This window comes from Nycticebus coucang, chromosome 5 (assembly GCF_027406575.1).
Source record: "Nycticebus coucang isolate mNycCou1 chromosome 5, mNycCou1.pri, whole genome shotgun sequence".
Classification (NCBI taxonomy): domain Eukaryota; kingdom Metazoa; phylum Chordata; class Mammalia; order Primates; family Lorisidae; genus Nycticebus; species Nycticebus coucang.
The window spans coordinates 125,526,639-125,539,874 of record NC_069784.1 but is presented as its reverse complement, the minus strand read 5'-3'; the positions used below and the strand labels follow the sequence as shown (position 1 = coordinate 125,539,874).

Genomic DNA, 13,236 nt, shown 5'->3' with positions numbered 1-13,236 from the left:
AATGAACAACTTTAGGTAAGTCATTTTGTACTCATATCTATATTGAGGGCTAAGTATTTGGAAATAAAATGGAGGAGTCTAAATTATTATTCCACATTTTGACAGATATTGCTAAATTGCCTTCCAAAAACACTCTAACTCTCCCACCAAAAGAAGTATGTGACTGACAGTTTCCCCTTTCTAATGTAAGTATCAAAGTTTTTGACCTCTGGCAATCTCATAATGGTACTACACTGTACTGCTGACTTGCAACTCATTAAATATAATTGAAGATGATATCTTTTTATTTGTTTAAATGTCAATGTCATTTATATTTCTTTTCGGTGAACTATCAAACTTGTACTTTATCCACTTTCTTTTGGGCTTGCTGGTCTTTTATTAATTTACAGGAAATACACACATACACATAGGTGAAAATATATATAAATTGAAATTTGCCTTTTGCTATTATATGTAATATTTTTCTTTAATTTTTTGCATATAGCATTTGACTCTCTGAAGAGATCCTAAATTTTTATGTTGCAAAATTTATCAGGTTTTTAAAATGGCTTCTGGGTTTTCTGTCATGTTTTAAAAAGCCATTTCTACTTAGTTTTTATAAATGTCTCCTAATTTTTCTTCTAATTGTCAATTCATTATAAATACATATATAGAATTTATTAGTAGAAGTTTGAAGAAGAGCTTCTCCAAACACTTGCAGAGAATCAGAAAAGCTATTGCTCTTTCCAGAAAAATCCAACAGAGTACACATTCAAATACTAACATTTAAAACCCAAGAAAATTCCCAACAGATTAAAAGTACTAAATCACTTTTTAAAAAGTCCTTCTCAAGAACCTATGCAGCTACATGGCATGGCTGCTATACTTATCTATTCTCTAATGAATTTTCCTAATAAAATGTGAAATACCATCCAAGAGGAAAAACACAAATTTAAGAAGGGAGAAGAGAGAGGAGGAAGGGCTTCAGGAAGCTCCTGCCTAATACATACAATGTAGGGTACATGGTAGACCTCCCTGAGCTAAGGAATCAAATACAAGGGAGACTTTTCCCAAGAAATACAAACAATGTAACCTAATTATATGTACTCTTACATTAACCTGAAAAAAAAATTACATGTGAAATAATGTTTAACTTGAGATTTCTGTAACATGTCCATCATAATACTTAAAATATTCTCTCCTTTAATTAACTCGTCACTAAACAATCTTTTATGTAGAATTTTTACATGTCATAGATCCTAATGATAACCACCAAAACTTTAATCTGACAGTTTCTACCAAAACCACTCCTTCATTTGTAACCAGATGAACAAAGTTAACTTACCATGTGTGGAGCACTGATTGTTGCTTGGAAACCTGCAAAACAAGAATAGAACTACTGATGCATTCAGCTACAAAAATATATTTAATATTTCATATAATTCCATTTTTAACATCCGTACATTATTTTTCTTTTTCTTTTTTTTTTTTTTGTAGAGACAGAGTCTCACTATACCGCCCTCGGTAGAGTGCCGTGATGTCACATGGCTCACAGCAACCTCTAACTCTTGGGCTTACGCGATTCTCTTGCCTCAGCCTCCCGAGCAGCTGGGACTACAGGCGCCCGCCATAACGCCCAGCTATTTTTTTGTTGCAGTTTGGCGGGGGCTGGGTTTGAACCCGCCACCCTCGGCATATGGGGCCGGCGCCCTACTCACTAAGCCACAGGTGCCACCCCCCATACATTATTTTTCAAACAGTAATTCTTTTATCCTGTTCTCAGGAAAATAAAACCTTTGTTAAAAATACTGGCACACCCGGGGCAGTGCCTGTGGCTCAGTCGGTAAGGCGCCAGCCCCATATACTGAGGGTGGCGGGTTCAAACCCGGCCCCGGCTGAACTGCAACCAAAAAATAGCCGGGCGTTGTGGCAGGCGCCTGTAGTCCCAGCTACTCGGGAGGCTGAGGCAAGAGAATCACTTAAGCCCAGGAGATGGAGGTTGCTGTGAGCTGTGTGATGCCATGGCACTCTACCGAGGGCCATAAAGCGAGATTCTGTCTCCACAAAGAAAAAAAAAAAAAAATACTGACACACATGGCTTGGCGCCCTTAACACAGTGGTTACAGTGCCAGCCACATACACAGAGGGTGGCATACACGAACCCAGCCTGGGCCAGCTAATCAATTGCAACAAACAACAAAAAAAATAGCCAGGTGTTGTGGTGGGCTCCTGTGGTCCCAGCTACTTGGGAGGCTGAGGCAAGAGAATCACTTAAGCCCAGGAGTTGGAGGTTGCTGTGAGCTGTGATGTCACAGCACTCTATCAAGGGTGACATAGTGAAACTCTGTTTCAAAGGAAAAAAAAAAAAAAAAAGAGTACCAACGCACAACAGTTAAATTTAGAAAATACAATCGGGCCAGGTGTGATGGCTCATGTCTATAACCTTAGCACTCTGGGAGGCCCAGGCAAGTGAACTACTTGAGCTCAGGAGTTTAAAACCAGCCTCAGCAAAAGCAAGACTCTGTTTCTAGTAAAAATACAAACTAACTAGCTGGATATAGTGGTGCATTCCCAGCTACTATGGAAGCTGAGGCAAGAGGATCTCTTGAGGCCAAGAATTTGAGGTTGCTCTGAGCTATGATGTCACAGCATTCTACCCAGGGTGACTAAGTGAGACTCTTGTGTCAAAAAAAAAAAAAAGCCAATAGCCGGGCGTTGTGGTGGGTGCCTATAGTCCCAGCTACTCGGGAGGCTGAGGCAGGAGAATCGCCTAGGCCCAGGAGTTGGAGGTTGCTGTGAGCTGTGTGACGCCACGGCACTCTACTGAGGGCGATAAAGTGAAACTCTGTCTCTACAAAAAAAAAAAAAAAAGCCGAAAATACAATCATGCCAAAGGCTAATATACTCGTCTAGTAAAAGCCTCATTACTACTAAAAATTTCTCCTCCTGTATTGTTAGGTAAAAAAATAAGAATTTCAGTAAGTTGAGACCTTATGTAGATTTTTTTTTTACTTGCTTTCCCTTCAGATTTATATTTTAAAAGATGCTTCCGGGCAGCGCCTGTGGCTCAGTTGGTAGGGCGCCGGCCCCATATACCAAGGGTGGCGGGTTCAAACCAGGCCCCGGCCAAACTGCAACCAAAAAATAGCTGGGCGTTGTGGCGGGCGCCTGTAGTCCCAGCTACTCGGGAGGCTGAGGCAAGAGAATCGCTTAAGCCCAGGAGTTGGAGGTTGCTGTGAGCTGTGTGATGCCATGGCACTCTACTCAGGGCCATAAAGTGAGACTCTGTCTCTACAAAAAAAAAAAAAAAGATGCTTCCAGGGCTGGACGCAGGGGCTCACACCTGTGATCCTAGCATTCTGGGAGGCCCAGGTGGGTGGACTGCCTGAGCTCAGGAGTTTGAGACAAGCCTGAGAAAAAGAGCGAGACCCCATTTCTAAAAAATAGCTAGGTGTTGTGGCGGGTGCCTGTAATCCCAGCTACTTAGGAGGCTGAGGCAAGAGGACTGCCTAAACCCAAGAGTTTGAGGTTGTTGGGAGCTCGGATGCCATGGCACTCTACCAAGGGCAACAAAGTGAGACTCTGTCTCAAAAAAAAAAAATCAAAAATTAAAAATAAATCTTTCCACATATAATAGGTATGCAAAATTAAATTGTTTCATATTTCTAGCAACTTAAAAAAAACAAGACCAATGATGCAGTGGCTCACATTTGTAATCCTAGCACTCTGGGAGATCAAGGCAGGTGAATTGCTTGAGCTCAGGAGTTCAAGACTAGTCCGAGCAAGAGTAAGACCATCTCTATTAAAAATAGAAAAACCAGGGTGGCGCCTGTGGCTCAAGGAGTAGGGCGCCAGTCCCATATGCCGGAGGTGGCGGGTTCAAACCCAGCCCCGGCCAAAAACCACAAAAAAAAAAAAAAAAAAAAAAAAAAAAAAAAAATAGAAAAACCAGCTGATTTTGTGGCAAGTGCCTGTAGAAGATCCTCTAAGAGGATTACTTAAGAGTCTGAGGTTGCTGTGGGGCTATGACCCCAGGGCACTCTACCAAGGGTATCAAGGAGAGACTGTTTCAAAAAAAGAAAGAAAGAAAGAAAGAAAACAAGATCAACTGACAAGAGACCAAATAAACTACTTCATTTTATTCTTTATGTTATCATCTGATGTTAATTTACATAATGTTTTCTTGGTTTTTAGCATTTAGTGTTGCTCAAAAATTATGTAAGATTTAAGAAGAAGACTTTATTCTAGTGCGGCTCAAAACTTATTTACCTGCTTCTTTCTGCTTCTGAAGCAATTTTCACTGAGCGGTGGTAGCAGGTGCCTTCGGGGTTCAGAAGCTCCCCAGGATCTTCTCTGCTGACTGTTAACAGTGCTTCAAAAGAAGGTATGCATGGCAGCTGGCCGACAGAATCCTGAGGCACTTCTAAGCCTCAAAGGCGCCCACTGCCAAGGCTCAGCAGTTCAGCAAAACCTGCTTCAGGAGGAGTTAAATATGGGACTTTCTAAAAACAAACATAAGCCAAAAAATCAGGCCAAGTGAAACAGAGAAGTCAGTAATAATTTAAGCACACTCATTTCCTTTAAATATTAGTTTAAAACTTAATGCTAATGTGAAAAGCATCTAATGGGAAAACTCAGCCCTCAGCTAAAACTGTAAGTTTTAATTCTTTATACATATTATTTACTGTTTGAGGAAATAAAAAAAGATACATTATCTTATTATAGTTTGGGTCAATGAAACTTACTAAGTCAGACCAGGTGCGGTGGCTCATGCTTATAATCCTAACATTCTGGGAGGCCAAGGGGGGTGGACTGCCTGAGCTCAGGAGTTCGAGACCAACCTGAGAAAGAGCGAGACCGCATCTCTAAAAAAATAGCTAGGTGTTGTGGCAGGCGCCTGTAATCCCAGCTACTTGGGAGGCTGAGGCAAGAGGACTGCCTGAACCCAAGAGCTTGAGGTTGCTGTGAGCTATGATGCCACAGCACTCTACCAAGGGCAACAAAGTGAGACTCCGCCTCGAAAGAAAAAAAAAATGAATTTTACTAAGTCATAAAATGCAAATAAATATCTGTGTCCAAGTCTTTTTCTACTTATAAAAACCATAACGAACGAGGAAAAATGTGGTATTTTTCGTAACTCTAAAGCTTACCTATAGATTGTGGAGAATCCATGTAAGGATTACATTTTGCATAGTGGGAGCGGTCTGTAGCCAGCATTACTTCAAATACTTTATCTGTCTTGATGATTCCATTTTCTGAAATAGATAAGGCAAACTTGTTCAGCAGAGTGACATGATCAGATGTATTTGAGAATAATTACTCTAGTTGTGCTGTAGAAATTATACTGGAAGAGAACATGACTGGAAATTACCGAAATGGCACAGGTAATGGTAAACGGTCTTTAATAATGAGTAACAGAACAGAGAAAAGTAGGAAGACTTGAGTTATAGTTAGAAGGTAACTGGATTTGGGGAGGAAGTAGGGGTAATGTCATTCATTCACTGATTTCAGAGATCTTGGGGAAGGATCAGTGTTAAAGAGGAAAAGGGTACTCATACAAGTAGAGATATTCAGCAGTCAGCTGGACACATGGAGCTGGGGCTCAAAAAAGAGATTTAGGATAAAGACATAAATTTCTATTTATATAGATGGCAACTGAAACAATTGAAGTGAATTACAAGTGGCTAGGTAATTATAAACAGAAAAGAAAAGCAAAAGCCAACACGTAGGACACAGGCAAAGGAAGTAGAGCCTTCACAGATAAGGACCAGCCACAGAGCAGAATGAAGAACAGGCAGGTGTGCTGTTATAGAGCCTAGGAGAAGTGACTTTTTCAAGAAGGCAAGCAAGATCAATACTATATACTTGGCTTCCTCAACATTTTTTCTTTGAGATTAAATAAATATTAAACTTCAGAAACCCTTATGGCACCATACATATATTTATTACATAATAAAGCTTTTCATTATGCAATAAAAGCCTTTATTTACTCATTGAGTATATTTACTATTTAATACATACCAGACATAGTGCTTCATGTGTAGGTTTATAAAAATAAACCAGAGAACATAGTTTCTACCCTCACAGATCTAAAATCTATAAAATTAAATTTACAAACTTAACTTTAACGTAATAACTCAGAAATAAATGTTTTTAACCAAAACATGCTTTTGCTGGCTCGGTGCCCATAGCTCAGTGAGTAGAGTGCCAGCCACATACGCTGAGGCTGGCAGGTTCGAGCCCAGTCTGGACCTGCTAAACAACAATGACAAGTCCCAGCTACTTGGGAGGCTGAGGCAAGAGAATCGCTTAAGCCCAAGAGTTGGAGGTTGCTGTGAACTGTAATGCCACAGCACTCTACCAAGGGCGACATAGTGACTCTGTCCCCCCCCCAAAAAAGCTTCATTTGGCTACACTTTAAATGTAGGCAAATTAATGTCATGTGATTAAATAACTATTTTAAAATGAGACTACTTCAATAAAAGCATCATGAGAAGTTTAAAATATTTATGCAAAATAATTTAATTTATTCATCAGCTACAGAACTTCCAAGTTCTGGAGGGTAATGGTGGTCAGAGAATCAATTTCTCCACACAAAAAAAACCTTAGCCTAAGATCAAAAAGGGTTATAAACAAAACTATACATGATCTATCTACACTATCATTACTAGGAGACAGAGAATAACCAGACTTCAAATTTCCTTTAAGAAGAAAAAGAAGCAAGGAATTTCAACAAAGCTCCTGCTGCTACTATTAGCCCGTGGTTACAAAAAGTAAAAGTAGTAGGGGTCATGTTTAAAAGACTCCAAAAGGCCGGCGCAGTGGTTCATGCCTGTAATCCTAGCACTCTGGCAGGCCCAGGTGGGTGGACTGCTAGGGCTCAGGGGTTCAAAACCAGCCAGAACAAAATCCGTCTCTACAAAAAAGTACAAAAACTAGCCAGGCATTGTGGTGGGCACCTGTAGTCCCAGCTACTCGGGAGGCTCAGGCAAGAGGATTACTTGAGCCCAGGAGTTTGAAGCTGCAGTGAGGTATGATCATGCCACTGCACTCTAGCATGGGTGACAGAGTGAGACCTTGTCTCAATACACACACATAAAACATAAACAAAAAGTATACTCTAAGAAAATTTGCCAGAAAGTGATTAACATCAAAACACATTCTAATAAAACTATTAGATTTTAAAGGTGAGGAAAAAAATTCTCAGAACTTCAAGGTAAAGAGATCAAATTAACTGGTAAGAAATGAAAAGCAAAATTGGGTCATCAAGTTTCTAAAGAGCAACATTCAAAGCAAAGCAAAAATAAAGCAGCATTTTCAAGAAATTAAACCAAAAAAAGGTGCAATGAAAAAGGAATGAACTACTGATACATCCAACAATATGACTGAATCTCAGAAGCACTAATCTCAGTGAAAGCAGCCAGGTAAGGAGACTATACACTACATGATTCCATTTATAACAATTCTAGGGAAACCAAAACCATAGTGGCCAAAGGCCAACCTGTAGTTGCTAGGGATTGGAAATGGAGGAATGAGATTAATTGTAAAGGGATAGGAGGGAACTTCCTGGGTGAAAGAAGTGTCAGCAGAGATCAGAAACATCTGCAAAGAGCCAAACAGCAAATATTTTAGGCTTTGCAGGCCATATAGTCTATGCTGTAACTACTAAATTCTGCCATATAGTACAAGAACAACCACCGACAAATACATAAATCAAAGGTTGTGGCTGTGGTCCAATAAATAATCATAAAATCAGGCAGCAGGCCAGATTTGGTCTATGGGCTGCAGCTCACTGACCTCTGTATTCTATATCATAATTATGGTAGTGGTTACACACTCTATGTGTTTGCTATTTTTTTCAAATTATATATTTATTTATTTATTTTTTTTTTTTGAGACAGAGCTTCAAGCTGTCGCCCTGGGTAGAGTGCCATGGCTTCACAGCTCACAGCAACCTCCAACTCTTGGGCTCAAGCGATTCTCCTGCCTCTGCCTCCCAAGTAGCTGGGACTACAGGTGCCCACCACAACGCCGGGCTATTTTTTTTTTTTTTTGGTTGCAGCCATCATTGTTGTTTGGCGGCCCGGGCTGGATTCGAACCCGCCAGCTCAGGTGTATGTGGCTGGCGCCTTAGCTGCTTGGGCCACAGGCGCCGAGCCTCAAATTATATTCTTAAAACTGGTAATTTTTTATGTAAATTATTCCTCTACAAAGCTGATTTTTAAAAAGTGTAAGCAAAGGATTTTATACCCAGCCAAACTATCCTTCAAATACCAACGCTACAGAAAAAAAAAACCTTTTGATGTGCAAGAACTCAGAGAATTCTATACATACAAACCCTTCCTGAGAAATCTTCTAAAAGATGTGCTTCTTCTAACCAACAGCCAACCATATGTCACCAAGAACACATATCCAATTATAAAGCACAGACTAAAATAAGGATAGGAATATGGGGGAAATAAAAGCCCTTAAATATATGTTTTGGCAAAGTTGAAGCAATAAAACTAAAAACAATGGAAAACAGAAAAAAAGGCAAAGTAGAATAGATTACTGACTGCTGAACAGGTAATATTAATAGAAGAAATCAAAGGGTAGCATTTAATACTGCAGATCAGATAGTAAAAAGTTAAGAAAAAGGTGGATTAAGGACACTAAAAAGGTATAAATACAAACCTTCCAAATAACGTATTTTTAAAATTAGCAAAAAGACACATCAAATAGAAAAAATGTTGCAGATAATCATAGACTAACAAAGACAAATTTACATGATCTTTCCATTTTAAAATATAAATTTTGTATAAATCAACCCAAATAGAAAATACTGGGCAGCCATGGTGGCTCACACCTATAATCCCAGCACTCTGGGAGGCCAAAGCAGGAAGATCACTTGAGGACAGGAAATTGAGACCAGCAAGACTGAGACATCATCTCTATAAATAAACTAGAAAAATTAGTCAGGCACGAAGGCATGTGCCATAGTCTCAGCTATGAGGGAAAGTGAGGCAGGAGGTTCACTTGAGTTTGAGGTTGTTGTGAGCGATGATGATGCTAACTGCACTCTAACCCAGGTGACACAGGAGTGTCTCAAAGAAAAAAAAAACAACCAACAACAGAAAATACTATTTTTACCCAATGAAGCTTAGGAAAGCTACACTAAAAGATTATCAAAATAAAACAGTGAAAGCATTTTTTTTAAGTTTTAAGAGTAGAGTAATAAAAATAGAGTATCATTTACTAAAAGTTTACCATGTGGTAGACACAGCCCTAAACACTTTACCTAAACTATCTCTTTTAAAACACAAACTTATAGGCCGGGCACGGTGGCTCATGCCTGTAATCCTACCACTCTGGGAGGCCAAGGCAGATGGATTGCCTGAGCTCACCAGTTGGAGATCAGCCCAAGCAAGTGTGAGACCTCGTCTCTAAGAATAGCCAGGCATTGTGGCAGGTGCCTGTAGTCCCAGCTACTTGGGAGGCTGAGGAAAGAGAATTGCTTGAGCCCAAGAGTTGGAGGTTGCTGTGAGCTGTGATGCCATGACACTCTACCCAGGGTGACAAAGTGAAACTCGGTCTCAAAAAAAAAAAAAAAGAACTTATAAACGATCTTATATTGTCTCTAATGAGCCTACAAAGTAGGCATTATTATTTCTCCATTTTACAGAAGTTAAAAATGACCATTTCATTGTATTACTATTAACATATTCAAATAGCTTATTGAGTTCTATAATTCATTTCCCAAAATAATTTTTGAGTGGTTCATTTGCACTGAAATGAATTCAAATTCCAGGGAAGTGATTCAAAGTTTCTGAAGGACACAAGAGGCCTTAGCAGCTATCAAGTCTAACTTCATAAACTGGTACCACTCTCTTTACTAGAAGAGTTCCACTAATGAGGTTCTTATTAGCTCCAAAAACAGCCCTTTCCACAGTCAGAAAATGTCCCTCTATTAAGATTAATCTCCCTTTTTCTAACCCATTCATATAAACCCTTAGTGTTATTCTCCAAATGCAAAGAATATAATGAATTTTCTATCCAGCCAACCTATTTTGCACATTTGAAGATATACCGTGACTATCTCAAGCCCTATTTTTTTCAAGTTAAGCAGCCTCACTCAATAGTTCATTAACTTTTAAAACTGTATTTACTTTATTCACTCTTGTCTAAGTGAATAATTAAAGTCCAACATCTTGAATCAAACATATTCAAGGCACATTTCAAAAATCAAAGTAAATTAAGGAAATTACTTCCTTAAGATAGATAATATACATCTATTAAATTCATGTGAATTTCTTTGGCTCTTTTCTTACTCTAAAGAGCCATATGGAATTTAGTAAAAACTATAAATAATTTTTTTTTGAGATAGATTCTCACTATGTCACCATCTATAGAGCACTGTGGCATCACAGCTCACAGCAACTTCAAACTCTTAGGCTTTAGCAATTCTCTTGCCTCAGCCTCCCAAGTAGCTGGGACTACAGGTGCCTGCCACAACACCTGCCTATTTTTTTTTTTTTTTGGTTGCGGTTGTCTTTGCTGTTTAGCAGACTCAGGCTGGCTCGAACTCACCAACCTTATTGTATGTGGCTGGCGCCCTACTCACTGAACTATGGGTGCCGACCCAATTTTTAATAGCATGTTATCAGTCATTTATTTAAAAGGTGAATACAGCCAGGCACAGTAACACACCATAATCCTAGCACTCTGGGAGGTCGAGGCATATGGACGGCCTGAGCTCAGAATTTCAAAACCAGTCTGAACGCCAGAACTTGTCTCTACTAAAAATAGAAAAACTAGCCAGGTATCATGGCAGAAGCCTGTAAGGCGAAAGCCTATAGTCCCAGCTACTCAGGAGGCTGAGGCAAGAAGACCACTTGAACTGGAGTTGAAGACCACTGGAGTTGGGCGGTGCCTGTGGCTCAGTTGGTGAGGCGCCAGCCCCATATACCGAGGGTGGTGGGTTCAAACCCAGCCCCGGCCGAACTGCAACCAAAAAATAGCTCGGTGTTGTGGCGGGCACCTGTAGTCCCAGCTACTCGGGAGGCTGAGGCAAGAGAATCGCTTAAGCCCAGGAGTTGGAGGTTGCTGTGAGCTGTGTGAGGCCACGGCACTCTACCAAGGGCCATAAAAGTGAGACTCTGTCTCTACAAAAAAAAAAGACCACTGGAGTTTGAAGTTGCTGTGAGCTCCAAAGACACCACAGTACTTTAGCCAGGGTGACGAAGGAAGAAAAAAAAAGTGGTGAACACATCAAGGCTCAGAATAAAGCTTTATCAGGCATTATTGGGTACTTTCCAAAATTTTCACAAAGTTCTTCTTACTATTTATTTTTGCCCTGAATTCCATGTTTTGAAAGATGCTGAAAACAAGCTACATTTACTAAGTTATTAAAACATTTTCTTGTTTTTGATAATCTATGACATACATATATCACTGCCAGTACCCTGAAAGATTACTAGCAAACATCAAAGTAATTTGATGCTTTACTTTGCATGTACAGACTAATTAGGGGTAAATGTGCAATTACCATTAGGCATTTCTGAAATAGTGAACAGCTTGAGAACCACCCATATCTAATCTGCTTGCAACCCTAGGGGGTCCAAAGACCCTAATTAAATAATTAGAATAATGACTAATGTGGGTCCAAATATGTAATTGATCTAAATGAGAAGTTAATAGGATTCAAATAGGAGAATGCAACAGAATCCACCCTATAAGGGAAATAAAAAGCGTGAAGAAAAAAAAAGCATGAATGAATTAAGGGCATGTTAAGAAGGTATATATTTCTCTTCCCAACTTGAAGGGTAGAGAAGGGAACAGAGAATAAACTGAATTCTAAGAAAAAGACAAAAATACCAGAGTCATGATTTATTTATGAAGAAAACTAAAATGTTGCATGATTTCAAGCAACTGATAATGTGTAAAAAAAAAGGAAAAACACAGTCCTCTTCAATAGCAGCATGGCAGGGGGAGGGGTCTCTGTTACTGGAAACAAAAAGCAAGAGAATACTACAAAGCTCATAGCCATAAACATTAATGATAGTTACTGATTTTCAACTTTTAAAATCAATAAATAAAGTGCAGAAGATTTTTTTTGCTTCTCAGAACAGAACGTAAATATTAACCAACTTTGACATGGTAAAAGAACTGCTAATAAATTGAGAAATGAGAGAGAGAACTTCTTTCCTACATAATAGAGGGGTTAAGCAGTAGTGTGAGTTTGTAAATTATGGAACAAGAAATAGAGGCTATGTATATTACTCAGAGTTATTAAGATTAACCACAAAAGAAGAACCAAAAATTACGATATAAGTATATAAAGGAAGAAGGTGTAAATACTCATTCTTTTTGGCAAGAGGCCTACAAATGATGTCTATAGTTGATAAGCTATTAAATATCAGTTTAAGCATATCATTTAAAGATACGAAGATAATCACAAGAACCAAAAACATAGCTACAAGTGGCTTACTCTAGGCAGTGAGTCTAGGGGTGAATAGGAATGTTGTTTTTCATTATAAGTTCTGATATTTTAGCTTTAACTTATGAATATATATTACTTCATTAAAAATTAATATGTTCGGGCGGTGCCTGTGGCTCAGTCCGTAAGGCACCGGCCCCATATACCGAAGGTGGCGGGTTCGAACCCGGCCCCGGCCAAACTGCAACCAAAAAATAGCCGGGTGTTGTGGCGGGCGCCTGTAGTCCCAGCTACCCGGGAGGCTGAGGCAAGAGAATCGCTTGAGCCCAGGAGTTGGAGGTTGCTGTGAGCTGTGTGAGGCCACGGCACTCTACCGAGGGCCATAAAGTGAGACTCTGTCTCTACAAAAAAAAAAAAAAAAAAAAAAAAAAAAAAAAAATTAATATGTTCAAATCTCCTAACTTCATTATCACATAGTACCAAGATACACACACACCACACATACAGTCTCCCTCCAGTGGCAAGATGTAGCAGAAACTCCTTTTCTTTCAGAGAGTCAGAATTTTAACTGAGTACATTCTCTAGCCTCAAGATTATGTGTAGCCTTATAATTGTGATAGATGTGTTACTTAGTGCAATGTAAGCATTTCACATTGTGTATCAAAGCAGTACACTGAACCCCATAATGCATCAATGTACAAAGTTATAATTTAATAAAAAATAATAATTAAAAAAAAGGGATTGGGTGGCACCTGTGGCTCAAAGGAGTAGGGCACCGGCCCCATATGCTGGAGGTGGTGGGTTCAAACTCAGCCCTGGCCAAAAACTGCAAAAAAAAAAAT

The 13,236-nt window shown here is 39.3% G+C and overlaps 1 protein-coding gene across 1 annotated transcript in view; it reads right to left on the bottom strand.

Annotated features, from left to right (window-relative positions):
- The window catches only part of PCMT1 (protein-L-isoaspartate (D-aspartate) O-methyltransferase), a 48,808-nt gene that overhangs the window by 25,457 nt on the left and 10,115 nt on the right, over positions 1-13,236 (bottom strand). Inside the window, exons 2-3 of the mRNA XM_053591593.1 lie at positions 5,130-5,234; positions 1,325-1,356 (exon numbers count right to left, since the gene is read on the bottom strand). Coding sequence (XP_053447568.1) covers positions 1,325-1,356; positions 5,130-5,234 — 137 coding nt within the window. The remainder of the gene's footprint in view (positions 1-1,324; positions 1,357-5,129; positions 5,235-13,236) is intronic.